The sequence below is a fragment of the Lagenorhynchus albirostris genome, chromosome X, assembly GCF_949774975.1.
Source record: "Lagenorhynchus albirostris chromosome X, mLagAlb1.1, whole genome shotgun sequence".
NCBI lineage: Eukaryota > Metazoa > Chordata > Mammalia > Artiodactyla > Delphinidae > Lagenorhynchus > Lagenorhynchus albirostris.
Window position 1 is genome coordinate 90,806,673 of NC_083116.1, and position 26,786 is coordinate 90,833,458.

Below are 26,786 nucleotides of genomic sequence, written 5' to 3' on the forward strand. Positions count from 1 at the left end.
TTTTACAAGTTCTTAACTGTGTGCCTATTTTATATGCACTGGTAGTTTCCCCAAAAGTTCCTGAAACAAAAATGCTTTGTACTTACCAGATATCTGCTCATTTATGGTCAAAGAGGGGATTCACAGGCTAACATACAGCCCAGAAGCTATGCCAAGTCCAACAGTGCATGCACATCTTGGCCTCTCAGATGCTTGCAGAAACAAAGGAGGCCTCACTATGAATTCAATTAGAATATCAATGCTTAACCTGCCAGAGCCACAAAATGAAAATGCCCTTCATGGACAGCTCTGGCTTTTACGGTTCTCATTAACATCTCTCAGTGGGCAGTTTCTTATAAGCACAGCTAGTCTGAACATTTCTGTGACATTTTTTAGAGGAAAAGCCAAAACATGTGCTTCCTGTATGACACAAAGGGGAACACTGTCTGGTCCATGTATAATGAAGCAGAGAGATTGATCAGTTTTGATTCATAGTCACTAAATCTGAAATACATAACTGACGACAAACAGATGTCACCCCCAAAGCATTAAAAAACAGCTGCAAACACGGTAACTCTATTTAATCAAGAGGAATTAACCGTAAGTGATTTTCTTAGAATTATACAATCTTAAGGCAAGAAAAGATTTTTCAGGTTATCTAAAAGAATCAACCACTTAAAGCAGAGAAAACCTAGCAAAGAATACAAGCTTGTTTTTATATCAACAAAAGTAGCCAGTGTTGTCAAGATACCGTGTCCCACGTTGGTTTTTCCAATGAAGCAAAACTTATTCAATTTCTAAGTTTAAAACTTTAAAAATCATGGAAATACTTTTCAGATAGTTTAAATAATTCTTAGGTTTCTTATAAAGAATAAATAGGACATTTCTGATGGCTAATGGGCTGACATCAACTGGAACATCGATTCCCGTAAAGCAATGTACTTTTGGGCTGCTTAGGTAGGTTTGATTATTCTCCTTACCCTGTATCAGAGACATATACATCCTGTTAATGGAGGAGGAGGAACAATTGAGTCTGACTTGGAGATGTGAGCAATTTTCATACAAGAGATGACAACTGAGGTTTGCTTTGAAAGTTTTTCTCCCATTCCTCAATGTCCCTTTTTGTGCAGTAAGTGTGCATTTGCAAGCTTAGTACTTTTTATCTGCTGTGGGTCAGAAAACCAAATAATCAAGCTTGTTAGAAATACAGGTAAAGTGATATAAATAGGCTCTATTTGAGAGTATGCAGTGTTCTCTGCTGAGTTAAAATATATGAGCTTTCACTCTGTTGCTATGAAAGTCTTAGATATAATAAATGAGACTCTGGGCCTAGAGAAGATATGCAGTCAATCTTTTAAGATAGGTTGATATATTTTATAGACCAGTCAGACTAATATTAGGTGAAAATATGCAGGCTTTTGAGAAAGAATAAAAGACTTTTTAATATATTCAAATTGGTCATCTAGTACTATGAGCTTTTTCTAGGGCAATTAGCTTTTTAAAAACATCTTTTAGAATAGGAGCCCTTTTGAGAATCAGATGAAGGCTACTAGCTCAGAAAAAAAATACACATAAAAACATACCCTTAAAAGTCTGTATACAATTTTCAGAAGGTCCCAAAGCCCCTGAACCGTATGTGGAATTCACACACCCCTAGGAAATACTCCTCTAGAGGATAACTCAGGGAGGCACACACAGGAATCTCACCAAAGCACTAAACATCAAAGAAAATATTTGTCTATCAATGCAGCCAATTAAGCCCCAGTGAAAAAGATCATTTATATTGCACTTCAATGACTAAAAAATAAGGTTTCATCTTGGACCTGTAGAGAGTCAGAAAAAAGAAATTCTCATCTTTACAAGAAGAAAAAGGCAGGAGAGGCAGCAAATTAACGAGTTTTTGTGAAGCCATTAGAGAAATGAGTCACAGGACAAATAGTCAAACTCAAAGAGAGGCAAGCACGCCTGCAGGGAGACACAGGACAGGAGCATTTCCTTACTTGGGGCAGAAGCCACAGAAGGAACATTAAACTAGAAATTCTGATGAATCTCTGGGGGCTAAGTGGGGCCTACTATGAGAATATGAAGTTTCTGGGGGCTGTAGTCATAGGGGGTTCCCACCTTCTTGTAAGCTTTTTCTCTAGAAACCCAGGAGGCCACTCACAGGGAAGATGGGGGAGAACCTGGAGAAAAAGCTCCCCCAGTGGTGCTGTCTGGGTTGCTGGTGCTCAGTGTCCTGGCTCCCTTATTGAACAAAAGGCTTCATCTACAGAGGAAGGATTTCAAGTGAGGGCACTGGACTAGTGCTGTGGGAAGGGAAAAGCACCCAGCCTCAGCTTCCCTGTGTTACTCAACAGAGAAAAAAGCCTTCATCTGCCGGAGAGAAAACTTCAAGGACATAGACTGAGAATACCAGAGGATACCTGCTGCAGGCATTCAGGAAAATAGTGGGCAGGGGCAAAAATGCTCTATCCCTGAAGGCTACCTCCCCAACCTCACCCCCAGACACAGGACCACTACACACCCCAAAGACTGAGACATAATCAGAAGAGTAGAGAACACCACCCCTCCCTCATACCCTACCACCACACTAAAGCCTCCAGTGATAACAGTGGCTTACAGCTAGGAGAGCTGTAGAAGACAAAATCTCTCTGAGGACAAGCACAAGGGGAAAAGTCAAGAGACGAGACAAAAACAAAGTTATCTGAGGAATTCCAAGTCTCTGGTACCCATAGCAATAACAAATTTCAAACACTCTTGTACACTGCTGGTGGGAGTGTAAACTGATGAGACCCCTTTGGAAGATAGTCTGGCATTCCCTCAAATGGTTAAACAGAGTTACTATGAGACTCAGCAATTCTACACCTAGGTGTTTTTGAAAACATATGTCCACCTAAAAACGTGTATATGAATGCTCACAGCAGCATTACTCATAATACTCCAGAAATGGAGACAACCCAAATGTCTATCAACTAATGAATGGATTTTAAAAATGTGATATATGCATACAATGGAGTATCATTTAGTCATAAAAAAGAAATGAAGTACTGATACATGCTACAGCATGAATGAACTTTGAAAATGTTATGTTAAATGAAAGAAGCCAGACACAAATAGCCATATATTGTATTATTCCATTCATATGGAATGTCCAGAATAGGCAAAACTGTAGAAACAGAAATTAGATTAGTGGTTGCCAGTGGCTGGGAGTAGGGGCCCAGGGAGTTAACTGCTAATGGATAGGGAGTTTCTTTCTGGGGTGATGAAAATGTTCTAAATTTAGACTGTGGTAATGGTTACCCAACAACTCTGTGAATATACTAAAACCCACTGAATTATACACTTTAAGTAGATGAACTGTATGCTGTACGAATTATATTTCAAAAAGATGTTAAAATGTCTTTTAAAAAAGAACAATTGTTGTGGCATCAGTGGACATCACCTGAGAGGCTTTGACATCCACTCCCACCCAGCAATAATAAGGCATTCCTCCTCCTCAATGTGATATCAGCAGAGACTGGGTAGGGAGCCTGGACTATCACCACTGCCCATCAGTAATGCAGTACCCCTTACCACACCACTGCCCCTGCTATCAGTGGAGGTAACAAAGTGGGGATTTCCACCCCTGCCAAGTAGTAATGAGCCAACCTTCCCCCTTCCCAGAGGGATAACAGAACTACCTTCCTAGAGAGATAATAGAACTAGGATGGGGAGCCTAGGAATTGTGTAACTGGTGGTAAAAAGTCAGTGTCTCTCTTCCCCACTGGTGTGGTTATTATGGAAGCCTGCTAAAACAGATTTAAATAAGACTTAGTGTCTGATAACATAATACCAAAAAACAAAACAAAACAAAACAAAACAAAAACCCAGCCCAGGATGCAATAGGAAATCGTTCATAATACTAAGAACCAGGAATAAGAGACCATCAACAGATACCAGCACTGAGATGACACAAATGTTGGAATTATCTGACAAGGATTTTAAAGCAGCCACCATAAAAATGCTTCAACAAGAAATTACAAACACTTTTGAAACAACAAAAAAAGAAAGTTTCAGCAAAGAAATAAGAAGATACAAAGAATAACCAAATGGAAAATTTGAAACGGAATAATATAATAACTGAAATAAACACATAGGATAGGTTCAATAGAATAATGGAATTAACAGAATAAAGAAACAGGGAAAAAGAGAAATTAATCTAACCAACAGAAAGAATATACACTGAAAAAACAGGAAGAGTCTGAAGGACCTGTGGGAAATAACAAAAGATCTAGCATTCATGCAGTTGAAGTCTCAAAAGAAGAAAAGAAAAAAAGGTGGAGCTGAAAAATAGCTGAAGAAATAATGGCTGAAAATTTCCCAAATTTGGCAAAAGATATAAACTTAGATTCAGGAAGCTGATCAAAGCCCAAACAGGATAAACCCAAAGAAATCCATGCCCAGGCATGGATTTCTAAAGTTTTCTTTGGAAAACTAAAGACAAAGAAAAATCTTGAAGGCAACTGGAAAAGAAATGACTGATTACCTACGGGAGAGCAACCATTTGAATGAGAGCAATCTCTAATTAGAAACCATGGAGGCAAGAAGGAAGTAGCACATTTTTCAAGTGCCAAAAGAAAAGTTCTGTCAAACCAGAATTCTATATCAAGTGAAAATAACCTTCAGGTAAAACCAAGACATTCTCAAATGAAGGAAAACTAAGAGAACTTATCACCAGCAGACTCCCCCTAAAAGGACAGCTAAAGGGAGTTCTTCATATAGAAAGGAAATAAACAAAAGGAAAGTTGGAACATCAGGAATAAAGGAAGAACAAGAGAATAAAAATATGGGTAAATATAATAGACTACCCTTTTCCTCTTGAGTTTTATAATAATATTTTACTGTTGAAGCAAATATTCTAACATTGTCTAATGTAGTTCTCAATGTATGTAGAGAAAATATTTAAGACAACTATATGATAAAGGTGGGGGTGGGGTGGATAAACAAACCAAATGGTGGTAAGCTTCCTTTACTTCAAAGTGGTAAAATGTAGAGATCAGGAGACTGATGTCATGTTTGTTAAAGGCCCTCCCTTTTAAAGGTTGCTTCCCAAGAGCAACCACTAAAAATCTACACAAAGATATACCCTTAAAACCACCATAGAAAAATCAACATGGGGGAATTCGCTGGCAGTCCAGTGGTTAGGACTCTGCACTTTCACTGCTGAGGCCCCAGGTTCAATCCCTGGTTGGGGAACTAAGATCCTGTAAGCTGTGCAGTGCAGCCAACAAAAACAAAAAAAGAAAGAAAAAGAAGAAGGAAACTCAACATGGAACTTAAAAAAATGTTCAAGTAATCCACAAGAAGACAGAAAATAAAAGAGGAACAAAAAACCCAGAGAAAACAAACAGAAGAATAGTAAAATGGCAGACTTAAACCAAACAGTAGTAAAAGTTACATTAAATATAAATGTTTTAAATATGCCAATTAAAAGACAGAGATTGAAAGAGTGGATTAAAAAATGACCCAACTATATATCATCTGCAAGAAACTCATTTCAAATAAAAATTATATGTATAAATGAAAAGTGAAAGGATGGAAAAAATATACCATATACCATGTAAACAGGAATCAAAAGAAAGCCAGAAATGATATTAATATTAGATAGTATAGACTTCAGAGCAAACAAAATTACCAAAGACAAAGAGGGACATTACATGATGATAAATTCACCAAGAAGATATAGCAATCTTAAATATGTATGCACCTAACAACAGACCTTCAAAATACACAAAGCAAATTTGATAGAACTGAGAGGAGAAATACCCAAATCCACAATTACAGTTGGAGACTGCTACAGCCCTAACTGAACAACTGATAAAACTACTAGGCAGAAAATAAGCTGGGATACAGAAGAACACCATCAACCAATAGGACCCAACAACAGTGGAATACACATTCTTTTCAAGTGCCCATGAAACATTCACCAAGATAAACCATATCTTGGGCCAGAAAACAAACCTTGACACATGTAAAAGAACTGAAACATACAGACTATGTTCTCTGACAAAAATGAACTCAAACTAGAAATCAATAACAGAAAGATAGCAATAAAAGTCTCCAAACGCTTGGAAACTAAACAACACACTTCTAAATAATCCATGGATCAATGAGGAAGTCTCAAGGAAAATAAAAATATTGAAATGGATGAAAATGAAAATAAACATACCAAAATTAATGTGGTGCAGCTAAAGTAGTATTTAAAGGGAAATTTATAGCACTAAAATTCTTATACTAGAAAAAAGGAAAAATTTCAAATAGCCTAAGCATCTACCTCAAGAATCTAGAAAAAGTACAAAATAAAACTGAAGCAAGAAGGAAGAAAATAATAAAAGTAAGAGCAGAAATCAATGGAAATTGAAAAGAGAAAAATAAGAGAGATGATTTCACTGATATATAGAATAATTTGAGCAATACAATATATTATGTAGTACTGGATTATAACCCAAAGTATAAAATAAATATATGTCAGTCCATACTGATATAAATAAGTTATTAAATAAAAATTTTAAATGAAGGCAGCATCCAAGGAGGTTCTTACAATTGCTTAATTTTGGGAAACAATCAGATTATCTAATAAAAAGCTCTTGGCACAGAAAATTACAATAAATGGTACCTATGAGAGGTAGGCGTGATAACATCCATGTTATAGTGACAAAACAAATGATTTCAGAGAGATGAAATAAACCAGCCAAGCAACACATGGAATCAATCTTTTCTAATGCCAAGGCTGGTTTTGTCCTACAATATCAGGTTCTCTCTTTTAAAATAGAATGGGACATATAAATGAAAAAATTTGCTTCCAGTAGCCCAGGTCCCCTATCTCTTGCAACAAAAGACTGATATTCTCACTGACTCAGAGGCAGCAGGCCTTAAGACTCAAAGCTCTTGAGTCACTTTATGTTCGAGGACTGGCTGTCCTAAATGGGAAAGTAGCAAGGTTTCTTTCTCACCATTCTGTAGTCAAAGCCTCCTCTGGATAGGTGGGAAATTTGTTCTGCTCCTGTTTATGTGCGTTTTATTCCCTAAGTTTTTCTGCATGACATAGACACATATAAATACACACTGATATTCTACTCTGCCCAGAAAGGTCCCTGGCAAAAGGTGAAAATGAAAAGTGACCTCTGAGAAAGGGAGAAATGCTCTCTCTGGCTAACACCCTAAAGCAATGCCGCCCCCCCCCCGCACCACCACTTGCATGAGGGCAGGTGGAACCTGGACTTGTTTCTAATCAACAGAATATGTCAGACATGATGGGATGTCACTCCCTCGATTAGGTTATGTTATGTGGCAAATGTAATGGGATGCCATTCTCATGATTATGTTATATAAGACTCAGTCTTGGGCTTCCCTGGTGGCGCAGTGGTTGAGAGTCCGCCTGCCGATGCAGGGGACACGGGTTCGTGCCCCAGTCCAGGAGGATCCCACATGCCGCGGAGCGGCTGGGCCCGTGAGCCATGGCCGCTGATCCTGTGCATCCAGAGCCTGTGCTCCGCAATGGGAGAGGCCGCAACAGTGAGAGGCCTGCGTACGGCAAAAAAAAAAAAAAAAAAAAAAAAAGACTCAGTCTTAGCAGACTGGAGTAAAAGACTCTCCCCTAGCTGGCTTTGAAAAAGTAAGCTGCTGTGTTTTGAGACGATCTATGGAGAAGGCCACATGGCAAAGAACTACAAGCAGCCTCTAGGAGTGGAGGGTGGTACTCTACCAAAAGTCAATGAAAAAACAGGGACCTCAGTCCTCCAGCTGGAAGGAGATGAATTCTGCCAACAATCTGAATGAGCTTGGAAGCAAATTCTTCCCTAGTCAAACTTCCAGATGAGAACACAGCCCAGCCAGCACACTGATTACAGCCTTGAAAGACCTTGAACAGAGAGAACCCAGTCATGCTGTGCCCAGACTCCTGACCCACAGAAACTGAGATAATAAATGTGTGCTGCTTTAAGCCAATAATTTTGTGATATTGTATAATGCAGCAACAGTTAACTAATACATTCCCTTTTCCTTTGCAGCCAAGGAAGACTACTCATAGTAGAAGTGAAGATAGACAAGGTCAGTTTCTCATCATTTAATTATCACAGAGGAAAGTCTGTAGGATTCATAAAACAATTACCAAATCCAGGTGCAACCCTGGCACTTTGCTGCCCTTGAAGCAGAAGACGACTAGCCTCACAAGGACTGGCCCATTTTTCCTGGCCTGGTGGTAGTGCTCTGAAGGCTGTAAGGACATACCAGAGCCCAGATCTCCAATCCAGTCCTTTCCTTCTCTATCCACAACTTCCTCATCTATCCTTTCCTGCACTGCCTCCCACCTGCCAACTTAGCTCTTTCCTATCATAGGCCAGATCTTTGGCTCTTTTGGTCCTTCCCAATTCTCCAAATCTGGCTCCCTTTGACTTCTTGGCTAGGAGAGGATTTATATTCTAAAGCCATGCACTTAGGTGTCATCACCAAAATGAAAGCACAGTGAAGGTTACTGTTTTCCCCAAAGGAAAAAGGAAACGGAATCTTTCTTGAAAAACAAAAAAGTTCATCAGAAAACAAGCCTATCCATTGGCATGTAGTTTATTCCTCACGTCTCCAAGATCTGGGTATTGTAGATATGTAGGCAGAAGGTAGCTATCTGTCTATTTTTTAAGTCTTAAGAATTTAATATCTGATCTCACCTCAGCAGGTTTCTTGTGTTCATTTGGAATTTTTGACTTGCTCCTATACATTGAGCCAGAAGTAAAGGAAGTGGAAGGACCTGCAAAAGATAATTAGAAAAACATACTGAGACTTATTACCTGCTATTATAACTAAATGTCATCCAAAAGAATATGAAATATATGGTGGAGAAGAGCACAGTGACCTCATACCACTGAAGAAAACAGTTAAATTGCAACCAAAAAAGTTTCATAATGGAGTTTAATGACATTTATGGGTGACATCCCAGGGTGCAAAAGCTTCAACAGTGCTAACGCTGAGGAGATTCAATTTGGTGTAATCATATTTCATAATAACTTGGAATAACACGATTCATGTTCCATCTGGAGAAAAAGTATCTGCAAAAGCAACTGAAAAAACTAAAAATGTGGAGCAGGTAATCTGTGTAACCTTCAGCACTTCCCCAAATGCTACTGTTAATAAAGTTGTTGTCTTTTACAAATGATGACTCATCCAGTCAAACACTTAGTACCTGAGCTACAAATAGAACTGTAGGGCCTACAATTATGCTCTCATACTTTTCTTACTTTCTAGAAAAGGACTGTTATATCATTGGTAGATGTGGCTTTGTTGCTTGGGTAAATAAAAAGTGAAAAACAAAATGCTATATGCCGCATAAAACCAATTTTCTCACCTAACTTATCTATGTCTATTGAAATTTAAATAAGAAAAATGGTACTCCAAGCTTTCCTTCCTAGAAACATTATTTTTTAACCATTAAAAGAAGCATGAAACAGCTTGTCCTCAAGTCAAAGAAATCCTCAAGGATTACAGATACAGAGGTTACCAGCTGTTCGCTGGTTCTACTCACTCTCGTCTGAACTGTCACTGCTGCTGAGAGTTCTATGACGTTTCATCCTGGAGCATCCTGGGAAAGAGAACAACACTGAATAAAATAGTCAACCCACACATACCCATCCCAGAGGGCAGTCAATACTGCTCAAGAAGCAGCAGCAGGCAAATCACACAAATCAAATAATTTCTGTTAAGAATATTCTCAAATGACCTAGAGTGATGGGAGAAGAGTACTACCAAATTCTCCAATACACAGTGTGTCAAAGACTGGGTGAGGCCACATATTAGCTTTAGGAGGAAATCCAAGCAGCAGAGAATGAATGGTATAGGATTGGCTGGAGCCTCAGATGTGGCCACATGACCACTGTCCACCCAAACAAAGGGGGGCAGCCACAGGGTCATCATCAGCCAGGGATCCCCAATAAGAGAGGAGCAAGAAAGGAAAAAGCAGTTGCAAAGGCAGAGCTGTCAAGGGCCAAGGTTAAAAAGGCATGAGACATGGCTGGCTGAAGAAAGAACAAGTGAGGCATGTCCCATCTTTAAAAGCACAAACCATTGCTTTTCTGCCTGCCCTTTCTCCCCCTTTCTCACTTTCTACCTGTTCCCATCCCACAAACTAGCCTAATTTAAAATTATATCTATCTATCGCAAGAAATGCTACAGAAAGCTCCTATATCGTGAAAAATAATGTTTTTAATTAAAACTTCCAATAGTTAAAGCATCCTTGTGTGTGTGTGTGTGTGTGTGTGTGTGTGTGTGAGAGAGAGAGAGAGAGAGAGAGAGAGAGAGAGAGAGAAGGAGGGAGGGAGGGAGGGAGGGAGGGAGGGAGGGAAAGGGAAAGAGAGAAAGAGAGACCAGTGACATAAAAAAGAGGCACCACCTTTCTGGGAACACATCAGCACTAGAGAGTAGAAAAAAAGGAAAACATGGTAAGACACTTTAAGTCACAAAAGAAGTGCTGAAAATATAAACTAGAAAAGACAGTGATACAGTCAATAACTAACATTCTTTTATGCGCCACAGTATATAAAATGCTACTAGGGACAATCATGATCCAACAAGGAATAAAGGTCAGGGCTACTGCCTTCAAGAGACTCACAATCTACCAAGGAGATAGAAATCCAAGTACAAGGCCACTATGAGCAATCAGGAGTAACAGAAACAAAACTGTATGCTAAAAAGCTAGTAGAGCTCCATTTCTGGCATGACAATGTGAAGAGATTTGTGGATCCATTCCCCAGTGAAACTGGTGAAAATTACTTAAAAAATAAACAAAAAACACTCATTTAAAATCTCTGGAGGGCTTCCCTGGTGGCGCAGTGGTTAAGATCCGCCTGCCAACGCAGGGGACACGGGTTCGAGCCCTGGTCCAGAAAGATCCCACATGCCGCGGAGCAACTAAGCCCGTGCGCCACAACTGCTGAGCCTCTGCTCTAGAGCCTGCAAGCCACAACTACTGAAGCCTGTGTGCCTAGAGCCCGTGCTCCACAACAAGAGAAGCCACAGCAATGAGAAGCCCATGCACTGCAACAGAGTAGCCCCCACTTGCCTCAACTAAAGAAAGCCCGTGCAGCAACAAAGACCCAATGCAACCAAAAATAAATAAATAAAAATAAAGTTCCCTTTAAAAAAATAAAATAAAATAAAATCTCTGGAAATGGTCCTAAGGGCATACAGAAAATGAAGAAGCACTCATTAAAGAAAATCTACAACTCAGTACATAAAGTAAGAGTCCATGGTATTTGGACCTAGACCCACTCCCTCCATCCCCACTCCCAGCACAGATATCACACCAGACAAGTGCAGCCAAGAACACAGAGCTCCCTCTCCTCCAGCTCCCAGTTGTAAAGCTTTCTCCTGGGAAGAGCAGGATGTGTGTTTCTCATCTGGTCCACAGCGACTACTGGTTGATGAGGCTAGGTTCCAGACAACTATGGCTGAGAGATGGGGGTTCCCTTCTTCCAGGTGGCCCCCATTCCTGGTATGGAGGCTAAGTCCAGGGGTGTGATACCACCAAGAATACTGAGGCCCTAATTGCCATGGGCCCAGCTCGTGGGTTCTACATTAGGAGAGGCAAACTTAGGAGACCTGGGGTCATCACTCAGAGGGAAACACATCATTGTCCCCACCCCCTGCACTAGAGCTGTGGCTCAGAGATTTTGCCTAGGAGGACAAGTAGGCCATAGAATAGAGGGCTCTAAATCTTCCCCCAATGGAACTGACTTCATTTGCAACAGTGTGTGGAGAAGTCCAAGCCTACGGTATAGCATGCTGGAGAGAACCAAGGAAAGAAATAGCTGGGAGGAACCATCCTGGGGTCAGAAGAAATCTCTAATACTGATCTCAGGAACTATCCCTTCAAAGGAGCCCTAATCTGACTGGATCAGTTTGGGGGCACTATTAAAAACAACAGCAATCAGTGGAGTTTAACAGCTGGACGTGGTCAGGGTAAAGAGTCAGAAAGAGCCCTGCCAAAACCACAGTCAATCCCAGGGTGACTGTGGGCATACCAAAGGCCACATGCCTAAGAAGCAACATCAAGACTTCACACTTCAGGGCAAAGGGAGAGAGTAAATAGGTTTCAATAAAATAATGCAGCCAGTCACTAAAAAAATTCACAAGCAAATAACAATAAAGAGCCCTGAGGGGCGGTGGGGCACCAGTACTGAGTTGCTATGTTATATTATCTAAAATGCCCAGTTTCTAACAAAAAGTTACGAGACATGTAAAGAAACAGGAAAGTATGACCTATACACCAGCAAAAAAGCAAGCAACAGAAACTGCCTGTAAGTGCAACTAGATGTCAGATTTAACAGGCAAAGACTTCAAATTAGCCATGTAAATATGTTCCTAGAACTAAAGAAAACCATGAACCAGGAAGAAAGATGAAGAAAAATGTACAAAGTCTGAGAGAAATGTGGGGTACCATTAAATGCACCAACATATATGTAATAGGAGTGCCACAAGGAGAGAGAGAAAGAAAGCAAAAACAACCTTTTTTTTTAGTGGCTGCAAACTTCCCAATTTAACTGAAAAACATTAATTTGCACATCCAGGAAGCTCAAAAAACTCCAAGTAGTTTATACTACTACTGCTTCTACTACTACACTACTGTCTGCAAACAGCTGCACAAATAGACGGCATATCATGGTCAAATTGCTTTAAGCCAGACAAGGAGAAAATCTTGAAAGCGGCAAGGGAAAAATGACTCCTCACTTATAAGGGAACCCCAATAAGATTAACAGCTGACTTCTCATGAAAAACAATGGAAATCAGAAGGCAATGAGATAAGATATTCAAAGTGCTCTGTACTGATGTTGGCACATATCAGTGAATATATTAAGAATCATGAAACTGTACACTTTAACTGGGTGAACTGTATGGTACGTAAATTATAACTCAATAAAGCTGTTATTTAAAAAAACGAATAGGATTAGCATAAGTATCAAAATTATTGGGCTTCCCTGGTGGCGCAGTGGTTGAGAGTCCACCTGCCGATGCAGGGGATGCGGGTTCGTGACCTGGTCCGGGAAGATCCCACATGCCGCGGAGCGGCTGGGCCCGTGAGCCATGGCCGCTGAGTCTGCGCGTCCAGAGCCTGTGCTCCGCAACGGGAGAGGCCACAACAGTGAGAGGCCCGCATACCGCAAAAAAAAAAAAAGATTATTAATCAAATTCTATTTGTCCTACTATCAAAGTCAACTGAATATTTCTTTTCTTAAATTGTGATATAATTGACATATAACACTATGTTAGTTTCAGGTTTATAACATAATAATTCAGTATCTATATATTGCAAAATGAAGAATGTTTCTTTAAATAGGATGTTAACCTCCCGTCACATAAATTTTGGGGGCTGTGTTTGGTTCCCAGGGTAAAACTCAAGACATTCAAACACTCTTCTGAAATGCAAACAAAAACAAGTCACAAAACACTTCCCATCAAAAAGGAACATAATTTAAAGTAACAATGAATGTAGAAATTTAAAGATAAATGTAATATATTTTCTAATTATTCCCCATTGAATGCACAAATCTACCTAGAGTAGCACTTCATTTGTCTGATACCATTGGGATGTTCCATATATGTGAACTTTCCAGATAAGTGGTGTGCCCAAACATTTAGAATCCTATTATCAATGGGAACTTTTCTGAAATATCCATTTATTAGTATTCTATTGTTGCAGCAATAAGTTACCACAAACTCAGTGGCTTAAAACTACACAAATTTATTATCTCTAATAGTAAGTTCAGTGGGTTAGAAGTCTAATACAGGTATTCCTAAGCTAAAATCAAGATGTTGGCAGGGCTGTGGTCCTTTCTGGAGGCTCTAGGAGAGAATCCATTTCCTTACCTTTTCCATCTTCTAGAGGCCATTCACATTCCTTGGATCCTCCTGGCCAGCTTCCTCAGTCTTCAAAGCCAACAACACTGCATCTCTCTAACCCTGCTTCTATCCTTACACCTCATTCTCTGACCTTTCTCTTCTGCCTCCCTCTTCCACTTTTAATAACCCTTGTTATTACATCAGGCTCACCCAGATAATCCAGGATAATGTCCCTACTTTAAAGTCAGCTGATTAGCAACCCTAATTCTCCTTTGCCATGTAACCTACCATGTTCACAAGTTCCAGGGATTAGGTCATAGCCATCTTAGGGGGCCCATTATTCTGCCTACCACAACCTAATATATTTTGCAGTATTAAAATGAATATACTCCCACACGAATATGCCCAACAGATTTTTGACAGAGGTAGAAAAGTAATCAAATGGAGGAAGATGGTCTTTTTAACAAATGGTACTGGAACAATAGGAAAAAAAAAAGAACTTCAACCTAAGTCTCATGCCTTATACAAAAGTTAACTTAAAATGGATCATGGACTTAAATGTAAAAGTAAAAAAACTTTAGAAACACAAAGGAGGAAATCTTCAGGACCTAGGGTTAAGCAAAGAGTTCTTTGATTTGACACCAAGAGCAAGATCTATCAAAGAAAAATTCACTTTCATCAAAATGAAAAACTTGCTCTGCAGAAGACTGTTAAGAAGATACAGAAACAAGCGACAGAATGGGACAAAATATTTACAAACCACATTTACAACAATGGACTTGTATCCAGAATACGTAAAGAACGCTCAAAACTCAACAGTAAGGAACAAATGATTCAATTTAAAATGCGCAAAAGATTTGAACAGACATTTCACCAAAAAGCATTACAAGTGGAAAATAAGCACATGAAAAGAGGTTCAATATCATTAGCCATCAGGGAAATGAAAATTAAAACCACAATGGCTGAAATAAAAAACAGTGAAAATCCAAATGGTGATGATGTGAAGAAACTATATCATTCATACACTGCTGGTGGGAATGTAAATGGTACAGGTATTCTAGAAAACAATTTGGCTATTCCTTTAAAAATTAAACATGTAACTATCACAGGATCCAGCAATTGCACTCCTGGGCATTTACCCCAGAGAAATGGAAATACATGTTCACACAAAAACCTATACACAAATGTTTATAGCAGCTTTATTCATAATAGTCAAAAACTGGAGACAACCCAGATTTCTTTCAACAGGTGAATGGTTAAACAATCTGTGGTACATCTGGACCATGGAATACTACTCGGCAATAAAAAGGAACAAAGTACTGATACATGCTACAACGTGTAAAACATGTAAAAAAAACCACTTAACAAAAACATTATGCTCAGTGAAAGAAGTCATAAACACCATATCGCTTATCATATGATTCCATTTATATGAAATGTCCAGAGTAGGAGCAGGCCTATATATAGAGACAGGAAGTAGATTAGTGGTTACCTAGGGTTGGGAGTAAGAACACAGAATACTGACTGCAAATGGGCACAAAGCTTCTTTTTGGGGTGACAGAAATGTTCTAAAATTGGGTAGTAGTGATGGTTGCAAAACTCTGTAAATATATTAAAACCCACTGAATTGTCTACTTAAAATGGATGAATTTTATAGTATGTAAATTATATCTCAATAAAGCTAAAAAAAACCTTTAAAAATATTGTGACATTTTACCAATGAGAAATTTTTAGGTAGAGTCAAGAATAACATCAATAGAAAAATTCTGTGTCTACTGAACATAACCTCCATATGGATAGCTTGTACTGGGATTGAAGGCAGCATATGCCATAGAAGAAATACTTTTATTCTCTAAAAACTGTCAGTGAAGAAAGCCAACTGAGTATGGTCCCTCTCTCTTCACTTTCTTGAAAGTTTCAGGAGACCTAAGACTTCTTGTAAGCTAGATACTCCTCTCATCTGAAGTTCTGGTCTTATGAACTCTGGCTAAAAGAGTGTCTCCATTTTCTATAATATTCTCTTCTTTAGATGAGCTACCAAACTGTTCATGACTGAGGGAGGTGCAGATTTTTAAGAATCTGTAAAATCTGGTGCTTTTTTTCCCCCATGCCACACAGCTTGTGGGATCTTAGTTCCCCGACTGGGGATTGAACACGGGGCCCCAGCAGTGAAAGCACTGAGTCCTAACCACCGGACTGCCAGGGAATTCCCAAATCTTGTGGTTTTTAAACTATTACAGTAACAGTCATGTTTTACTATAGATGGAAACAAAAAATCTTTTATTATCAATAAAGAGCCTAGGAAACAGATTAACACCAATAACACCAGTCCTGGAAACTGGGTTGCTTATAATTTTTAGAAAAGAAAACAAAGCAAGCAAATTTTTGGGTCTGGGCTATTAAAGTCCACTGATTTATTTCTGTGACAGCACTGCTGTTTTAATTACTACAGGAAAATGACAAAGAACAGTAAATATCAGCAGAATAATTCCATGGTGGCAAATCTTTAGATCTGTCTTTATTACTTCTAATCACAACAACAGTCCTATAAACATCATTATCACCATTTTACAGATGAAATTGGGGCTCAGAAATGTTTAAATGACATGCTTGGAGCTACATGGCCACCAGAGGGCAGAGCTCAGGGCACTCCAAGTTGACCCTGAGACCTGAGGCAGGCTGGGGGGTTAACAGCAGGAATGCTGCCCCTTCTAAGCCCAAGACTCCTAAGCATAGCCTTGGAGGCCCACAGCGTTCCGGCTCCAATTTGTCAGGCCTCATCAGCTGCTTCCCCCCTGCCTCCTGCACATGCTATGCCTCATGTGATTCCATGAACATACCATCTTGTTTCATACTTGCCAGCCTTTGGACAGGGCTCTTCCCTCTGCCTACAGTCCCCTGCTTGTTAACCCGGACCATCCCATTTTCCCCCAACCTGGTCCGACCCATTTGTTAGATCTCCTCAGTGAGGTTCCCCAGATATGCCTCTCTCACAATTATTCACTCCTTTGCTTTCTATCCAAGCCTCTATACATGCTTCTGTCCATGTAAAATGCTCTTCATTTGCACTGTAAATATTCTTTACATGGTCAGCCCTGCCACAAGACCACAACCATCTTCAAAGCAGGAACTATGTCACATTCATCTCTTACTCCCAGGTCTCAGCACAGTGTCCTGCACAAAGTAAACATGCCCCACCCACATCCCCTTTACTAGCTAGCATACCCATCTCCCAGGTACTGCTTGTTGGCTGCTAATGGCTCACAGCTGTCCCTTTCCCCAAGGGCTGGAGTCCTGCCAGGGAGATTATACTCTCCCTGTCTCCCTCCCAGGGGCAGCCAGTAGCTCTACACCACCCCAACCATGCCCCTAACCAAAACAGGCTAATGCTAGACTATATCCTTACTTTAGCTTCTTCCTCTTCCCTGCCTTCTTGTCCTTGCTCCCTTATAAGTTTCTCCTGAGAGCAGTCCCTCAACAAATCATGTACGTTCAAATATGGTCTCACATTCTGCTTCCAGGCACCCCTAAAGACAACATGTGAAACTTCATTTGGTGGTACCCTTTAAAAAGTACTTTAGAATAAAATTTTTTGTTAAGCAAAACCAAGAGTAAGTACAGTGCGATGTACCTCATTGCCTTACATTTGGATATATTATTCAGCTGTTTATTTTCTAGTCCTCTATTCAGCGTGCAGACTTTACAATGACATTATTTTCTTCCTTACCTCCCACAATGAGTATTCCTTTGTTTTGGCAGAAATGAAATGTGCACCAGCCCTTACATTGCACCCTTGAGAACAGTAATTTGAAGGCGGTTTTCAGATCTTATTCCTACTATAATCTCAACCAAAATGATTAACAGCATTCTGATTAATCTTAACAGTGACTGTAAGCCAGGCAAAATACAACTGTATAAAATAAATGCCTTCCTTGGGTGAAACTCCCTCTTAAAGGAGCACTGTCTGGAAGTCAACCCAACTAGGATTATTTGGGACTGGAATCTAAGTCTGTGGTTTGGTGGCTACTGGACTCCCCATTAATGTTCCCACAGAAGAGCAGGCGGCAGGAAAAGTGATTAACTCAAACACAGCCCTTTCTTTCCTTCTATACACCCACCAGACATACTTCTGAAATGCATGGTCAGTTCAAGGAGCCACTATTCACTGCCATCTGTGGGGCCATGCAGCAACTTAAAAATAATCTAAGGCTCTACTTTATACATATTCATACCCTTTGATCCAGGAATTCTACTTCCAACATTCATATTTGAAAAATAATCCAAAACACAGAAAATGATTTATGAACAAAATGTTCATTAAAACTCCCTAATAAAAACAATAGATGAAACCTAGCTATCAAACAAAAGAGGACTACTTAAAGTATATTAATATTATGGTATTTCACTCAATTATTTAAACATGGTACACAGGGAAACATTCATGTTAAAATGTTAAGTGGAGGGCTTCCCTGGTGGCGCAGTGGTTAAGAGTCTGCCTGTCAATGCAGGGGACACGGGTTCGAGCCCTGGTCTGGGAGGATCCCACATGTTGCGGAGCAACTAGGCCCGTGAGCCACAATTACTGAGCCTGCGCTCTGCAACAAGAGAGGCCGCGATAGTGAGAGGCCCGCCACTGCGATGAAGAGTGGCCCCCACTTGCTGCAACTAGAGAAAGGCCTCGCGCAGAAACGAAGACCCAACACAGCCATAAATAATAAAATAAATAAATAAAAATGTTAAGTGGAAAAACTATAAAAATTGGTCTTATAGCAAGATTGCACCTATGAAATAAAATATATAGAAAATAATGAAGGCCATAAACCAATTTACTAACAGTTGCATCAATAACACTGAAGTTTTCTGAGTGACAAAAACATTCTAATTTTTTCCATTCTCCACATTTTTACAGTACACATATAGGACATTTATAATTAGAAAAAAACTTCTAAGTTTTCAAGGTATTTGTTCCACACACCACTCACAAACGATGCAGCTGACCTGAAAAAACTGAAACTATGAAAAGTAGTTGTCACTGTCGTTCAAGATGGACATCAACCAGAGCTGGAAAAAACCCAGAAAAGCACAATACAATCAACTGGATAGAGGAGCCTCCATATTTATAAAGTTAGTCCCAAAAGACAAAACCCTACAGTTTGGAAAAGACAAATATCTAAAGTAGTGATTCCCAGCTGAAGGCAATTTTGTTCCCCAGGGACAATGTGGCAATATCTGGAGACATTTTTGGTTATCGCAACTGGGAAGGGGCAGCGTTACTGGCATCTTGGGGGCAGAGACCAGGGAGGCTGCTAAACATCCTGCAATGCACAGATTTATCTGGCCCAAAATGTCAATACTGCCAAGGTTGAGAAATCTTGCTCTAAAAGAATGAAGCAGTAAATCGATAAGAATCAAGACGAGTGTGGAAATTGTTGACTTTATTCACCCAATCACAGAGTTAAAGTAACAAAGGGGCAATCCCTGTAACCTAAAGGCAATTTTATCAAAAAGAAAGCAGGACTTTGAGCAATGTTTAGGGAACTTAGAGAACTCATCAGCTCAAGAAGTGGAACAGAATGAAAATGTAAACAGGTTCAAGAAGGACTGAGATAAAATCAGGGAGGATAAATCCATGATGGTATTTGGAAGTAATCCTTAAGTAAAGAAGCATCTAAAAGTCCAGCTCCCTTAGACTTTCAGGAAAATACCCTTCAGGGCCGTTAACAGAGACAGACGTTTGAGTTAGGCCACTGGTCAGACCAGAGCAGCACACTTCTTTTATTCTTAAGGATCAATTCCTGCTCATGCGGGCAAAGAAACTCCCAAACTATTCCTTAAACAGAAATCATAAATACTACAGATGTGTTTCTTGAGCTGATTACCTCTGCTCTGGGGTAAACAATACTAACCCTCTCCACACTGAGACCATTTGAGTCCACTGCCTATGCTTTAATTCAGAATTCACCCCTCTCTACAAAACAATTCAATCTATCACTGTTTCAGTGTCGTGGAAACAAAACTTCCCTTCAAGCCTGTTCACCTCAAATATCTTTTATCTTTACCACATTTCAGTACTCCAGTAACTAAAACCATAAATATTTAATTGAGTAAACAAAAAATAATCAGAAGAAAAAGAACATATCCTACATATTTTACTGCTTCTCCTTACCCCCCCACAAATCTTTGTCTTTAAAAAAGAAGAGATACCAGAAATTGGAGTCGGTGAACTTTTCTGTACTTTTTAAAAGAAGACTGCCTTCATCTCAGTCATTTTAAAGCTTGTTTTTAAAACTTAAGACACATCGTGTGACTCATGAGTCCCCTGTGACCAGATGAGAAGTCTGGAGGTCAACTCTTTCCCAAAGCCCTCAAAAAGCATTAAAGAAAAAAGAAGAAAATACCAATTTACCTAGGTAGGTTCCTGCCACTCAGTCAAGTATTTCTATGTCAACCACAGGTATCCCTGTTGCCAGGAAACAGGCTTACCCTCCTTAATGTTAACAAATTATTTGGGAATTTCAAACCTCCTGAGTAGAAATCATCTTGCATGGGAAGGCCACATTGGGAAGGGAGTTTAAAACAGGGTTCAGCAAACTTTTTCTGTAAAGGACCAGATAGCAAACATGTTTGGCTTTGTGGGCCATATGGTCTCTGTGGCAATTACTCAAATCTGTTATTGTAGCATGAAAGCAGCCACAGACAGTACATAAACAAATGATCATGGCTCTGTCCCAATAAAACTTTATTATACTAAAATTCAATTTTCACATGTCATGAAATATTATTCTTCATTTTTCAACCACTTAAAAATGTTAAAAACCATTCTTAGCTCACAGGCCATACAAAAACAGGTGGTAGGCTAGATCTGGCTCACAGGCCATAGCTTGTCACCCTCTGGTCTAAACTACAAGAAACCTTTCTTTTAATGAAAGAAAGAATACTGAAAATTGGAAGCATACAACGGAATTATCACTTTCCTAACACCGCTCCCTCCTTCCCAATCTCTCAGCCCACTGTTTGGCAAATAAAGACCTCACTGGAAGGTTTCAGCTTGGGTGGCCTATTCTGTGACATTATCTTGACAAATTTTAATGGTCCTAGACCCTTTCTAAATTAAAATCTGTTTTATGCCTTTTAAGCAAAAAGGCCCCAGTTCTAATAATTTTTTTAAAATTAGCAGTACGTTCCCTTTCTTTCTTTGTTTCTTTTTTGACTGCGCCACGTGGCTTGTGGGATCTTAGTTCCCTGACCAGGGATTGAGCCCGGGCCATGGCAGTGAAATCGTCAAGTCCTAACCACTGGACCGCCAGGGAATTCCCTACAATTTCTTTTTGATTTATATACATATGTTCAATAATTTCAACTACCCAGATAAATAAGCAGGCTTGGCATCTTAAGAATAAAGAGATACATGTACAAAGCATAAATCCTCTTAAGATAAAATACCATTTGCAAATAAGACCTCTTAAGAATAAAGTAAATCAACAAGAATAGCTTTTACTATGAAATACATAATTCTTTCTCCAGATAGAAACTCAAACAATTTTTTAAAAATAATGATTTCCATTATGTCTTATCTCTTGCTGTGAGTTGCTTCCACATTGAAATTTAGGCACATGTACCCCTAATACATTTACAATAACATCTACCTGATTTAAAGTGATCATCAGAATTTATTAGGAGAAAAGTATCTTTATCCCAGGTTTTAGAAACAATAACAGGTCTCACATGTAAGGTCAAACAAACAACCCCAAACTTACTGAGCAAGTGCAAATCCACCGTACATCAACTGTTAATAGTGTGTTAATAAAGGGCAGGCACTGCACTGGCCACCAGAATGGAAAAACCAAGTCCTTCGGCTCCCTCAGAGCCAGGGTCACAAGACCAGGTGCACTAGACACACTGTTACTGTGGCTTGGGTGATCACAGCCTAAAGCTGGTGACCAATGATGTGTGACAAACCAATCAGAGGGGGTTTTGGGGGTTAATCCCAAATCAATCAAGGTGGTGTGGGTGTGAAGTGGAGGGGGGTTGCAGTTGGGAACAGTTCACCTCTGGTCAGGGCTATACTGATGGCAAAAGGGCAGTCAGGCAGGGAAGTTAACCTACAAGGGAAAGGATCAGCACTGACTTTGAGGGCAACAAAAAGTGAGAGAAAATGAAACGACTACAAATTTTCCTCAGGAGAAATGAAAGGGGTGGGCCATAGATGCCAACACCAGTTAAACCCTGAGAAAATTATCTGGCCTCCACAGCAGAGGTTCTCAATTCCCATTAAACATTGGTATCAGCTGGAGAGATTGTAAAATTCCAGTGCCCAAACTGCACCCATTACCAATTAAGTCAGAATCTCTCTTTTCAAAGAACCATCTTTTTTGGATTCATTGTTTTTCTCTACTGTTTTTGTTTTCAATTACATTAACTTCTCTCTTCTTTATTATTTCCTTCCTCCAGTTTGCTCTGTGTTTATTTTGCTCTTCTTTTTTCTATTTTCTCAAGGTGGAAGCTTAGATTATTCATTTGCGACCTTTCATCTATTCCTCATATAAGCATTTAGTGCTATAAATTTCCACTCAGCACTGATTTAGCTACAACCTACAAGTTTTGATATGCTGTATTTTCATTTTCATTAAGGTCAGTGTATTTTTTTGTTTCCCTGAGACTTCCTCCTTGACCCATGGATTAATAAGAAGTGTGTTGTTTAAGTTCCAAGTGTTTGAAGACTTTCCTGTAGTCTGTTTTTCATTTCTAGTTTGATTCCATTATGGTCAGAGAATATACTCTGTATGATTTTAATTCTTTTATATTTGTTGGGGTTTGTTTTATGACCTGGGATATAGTCTACCTTGGTGAATGTTACATGTGCGCTTGAAAAGTAAGTATATAATGCTATTGAAGTTCCTACTGATAACTGTGGATTTATGTCTATTTCTCAATTATGTTCAGTTTTGCTTCATGTACTTTGAAGCTCTGTTTGGTGCATACACATTTAAGATTGCCCTGTCTTCTGGGTGGACTGACCCTTTGAATCATTATGTAGTGCTCCTCTTTGTCCTTTGTAATTTTCTTTGCTCTGATGTCTAATTTATCTGATATTAGTATAGCCACCCCAGCTTTCTTTTGATTGGCATTTGCACGGTATGTCTTTTTCCATCTATTTACATTTAAACTACCTATATTGTTGCATTTAACTGGAATATGGTGAAATGTGTCTACTCCATCTTGTTTGGAACAGGAAATTTGCTCTCTATATTATTTTTGCAACTCCTCTCTAAATTTAGACACATTATCTCAAAATCTTTTATTTCAAAATAAAAATTTTAACTGTTAAAAAGTAAGTATATGATTAAAAGGGCATTTTTATTCATGTTCTTAACATGTTCGGAAAGTATTAAATTGTGAAAGGAAAAGAATCAACTTGTGGACTTGTGAGATTTTTCACTTACTGCACTCTCCCAGAGCAAGGAAACAAACAGGCTAAGAAACAGGTAAAACTTACAGGCCTGGGGGTAACTGGGAGGCTGCTCCCCTATCCACGGGCCATAAGAAGGAAAGTCAGTTGGTAACAAGGATGCAACTATTTTTCCTTAAAAGATAAATATTCACCACACCTGGTGCTTATTCTTGGGGGTGGGGGAGCTGTTTTTTCCAGTACTTGCATTTTTTAGTTTTTCTGTATGGATTTGTTTTACTACTTACTAGCATTTTGAAAAGGTTAACAGAGAGAATTTAAAATGTATAACTTGAAAAGGAATACAAGTCTAATTAATTAGTTATACCACTTGTCAGTTCTGTAACAGAAATGAGTGAGAAAGTTGGAAAGTACTGACTAAAATGTGGCTTTCTGAGAATTAGTTGAGTTCAGTAATTTACGCTGTTCATGCTTCAGTACCCCAGGAAGCCAGATTTGGATACAGATAAGTAGTCATTTGAGACAAACAGCAAAGTTTACCCCTGAATTGTTTTAAATGCTACCCAAAAGGATCACTAAAAGATCTAAGATGAGGACTAGAGAGCAGAGATGGAAACTAATTATCTCCTCTTGGCCCTAAAAAACCAAACTTCTATGTAAACTAAAAGCATCTATATAGGAATATGAATCACAGAGAAAAGGAAACAGATTTTTCTTCTCTATCCATTTCTCCTATAATCTCAGTGCTATTTTAATTATTCCAAGTAACAGTGTTTTACAAAAACGATGGACAGATTAAAAAAAAACTCTCAAAAATTTGAAATAAAGGCTCTGTTGTTGTGTGTGGAAAGTGACTACCTTGTCAAAAATACCTGTGGACCCAGACCATGGTTGACTGTCATAGTGATGAAACGTTCCTGGACACCGAGACTCAATATTTTCTTATCTAAGAATCTGCAGTTTAATTTCATCCTTCAAGATCAAAGGCACATAAGTTAACTTGGCCCATTGATTTGATCAATCTATGGAGAGCTGCCAGGCAACACAAGTCCACAGAATAACTCATTAGTTTATAATGCTTAAATCAACTTTGGGCAAAGTGTTGAGAATTGAACAGAGCCTAAAACACCCAAAGACGCTCACCAACATATCTTTCTACACAGCTGACTAGAAAACATCTAATCTCTATTCGACCACTCCAGTGACAGGGAGCAACTATCTAACAAGGCAATCCATTCTAATTTTTAGACAGCTCTAAACAAAGAATAACTTTCTATGAATAGAAAAAAATCTGCCTTCATACTAAGTTTTTACCTGTTAACAGATTTTTTTTACGTGTTAATTTTTACCTTTTAATTTGTACCTGTTACCTCCCTACCTTTATTCCCAAATTATCTCTTGACCTTACATAATTTTTCTCTATTTAATACCTAATTTCCTTCTTTCTCTTCTCTTGCAAACTCCTCAAAATGTAGTCTATGGTCTGTCCTCCCTTCCTTGCTCTCAGTCACTCCTCAATTACCTTCTACAGAGTTCTTGAAAAAGTCATCAGTCTGTGCACATTTCCCAACCCTCATCTCTAAGTACCTGTATGCTGCATTTGACATACTGATCACTCAGTCCCTCCCTCCCACTATCCCTCTTGAAACAGCTGCCTTGGTTTCCAAGGGCTTTTTCCGGGTTCCCTGTATTGCTCCCTAATATCCTTTTCTTCCTCTAACCATCTTGTGATGGTGTTTCCCCAAAGTGCCCTACTACACTAAACCCATGCTATGGCTCCCAGAATAGAAAGAAAGAGGGATGGGGGAGGGAGGAAGGAAAGGAAAAGATAAAAAAGAAAAAAAAATCTAACACCCCCCTACCCATACCCCTCCCCCCCACCCCACCCCCGCCAACCAAACACACCAACCTGAAAGGTGATCAACACTAAGGCCACTACCTTCTTTTCTCCACTGGTTCTTCCTCCCTTCTAGTGGTCTCAGTTGGCACCCTCTATGTAGTTACAAAATCTAGAAAAATTCTCTTAACTATTTCCTTTCTCTCATCCTGGAACATCCTCATCAAACCCTGCCAAGTTAACGTCTGAAATAGTCTTCTAAATCAATAGTCCCATCCCATTTTAGCCTTCATTTTCCTAGGTTGGGACTTAACCATCTCCTGAAACTGAGACTGCAACAGTAGCTTCCTAACTGGTCTTGGGGCTCCTGATCTTGTTGCCCTCAAGTTCACCCTCCACCCAAATGCCAGAAACTTACCTGAAACACAAATTCGACCATGCCCCTTCATTGTTGGGACTTCAATGGCTTCCCTTTGCTCCTAGATCTTTATTAAGGTCCTCATCAAGGCCAACCTCCACAGTCAAGCTACACCTACTTCTGCAGCTTTATTCCTAAACACACTATGCTCCAGTTTTATGCTCTAACAATGCTGAACCTCTGCAGTTCCCACACCCATGTTGCATGCTTTATATAATCATACTATCCCTTCTGCCTGGAAGGCCCTCTTCTAACTTCCTCACTTTGCAAACACATAAACTCATCCTTATAAGGCTTAGCAAACATGTCACCTCTTCTAAAAAGCCTCCCTTGTCTGACTCACCCCCTTGACGATCTCAACAGCAGTATGCTCTGAATGGGCTGTGTACAGTACCATCACTAACATAAACGATTTTGTAATCACTGATATATATTTAAAAATCTCCAACTAGAATATGAGTTCCTACCAGGTATGGCTAGATTTTTTAAAAACTTATAATGCAAGTTATTCTTGCTTTAGCTCTTTGAAAATTAACTTTAAAGTCACTCTAAAATGATTCTCATTGGGAGTAAATTTATTTGCTGGGTGCTAATTTGGACAACTGTTCTCACTTTGAAATTTTACTTTGTAAGCTAACCTTGGAGGAAGTTCATTTCCCTCCTTCATTCACCCTCTCTATTGAGAGTTGCTTCCTCCCAGCATTTTCAATCCCATCCTACCAATAGGGATAAAAGTACAGATTTAGACAGTAAGCCAATAATACATTTGCATCTGGCCCCGAGTCTCTCTCTGCTCTCCTGCCTGCCACTACAAATATAAGTAACATCTTTTTCCGTCTCTGTTCATGAGCAGTCCTTGACTTTGCATAGCCAGGGATCATTTCCTCCAATCAGTGAGTGCTTTGATTTCCACTGTCTATAGAAATACAATTCCCAGCCATCTCTACCTTTCTCTGGATCTAGAGTCCAGTACATCAGTAAATAGCGGCCCATGACTAACAATCTCCACTTAACTGTTTGATCTGTTTCTGGTCCAGAGATTTATCTTTTCTTTTTCTTTTTTCTTTTTTTTTTGGCAGTACGCGGGCCTCTCACTGTTGTGGACTCTCCCGGTGCGGAGCACAGGCTCCGGACGCGCAGTCCCAGCGGCCATGGCTCACGGGCCCAGCCGCTCCGCGGCATGTGGGATCTTCCAGGACAGGGGCACGAACCCGTGTCCCCTGCATTGGCAGGCAGATTCTTAACCACTGCGCCACCAAGGAAGCCCCAAGATTTACCTT

The 26,786-nt window shown here is 39.5% G+C and overlaps 1 protein-coding gene across 2 annotated transcripts in view; it reads right to left on the bottom strand.

Moving 5' to 3' along the window:
- The window catches only part of JADE3 (jade family PHD finger 3), a 151,212-nt gene that overhangs the window by 61,846 nt on the left and 62,580 nt on the right, over positions 1 to 26,786 (bottom strand). For both annotated transcript variants that reach the window (XM_060138196.1, XM_060138195.1), the window contains 2 exons: positions 9,533 to 9,589; positions 8,682 to 8,761 (listed from right to left, as the gene is read on the bottom strand). In XM_060138196.1, coding sequence (XP_059994179.1) covers positions 8,682 to 8,761; positions 9,533 to 9,578 — 126 coding nt within the window. In that variant the 5' untranslated portion in view covers positions 9,579 to 9,589. The remainder of the gene's footprint in view (positions 1 to 8,681; positions 8,762 to 9,532; positions 9,590 to 26,786) is intronic.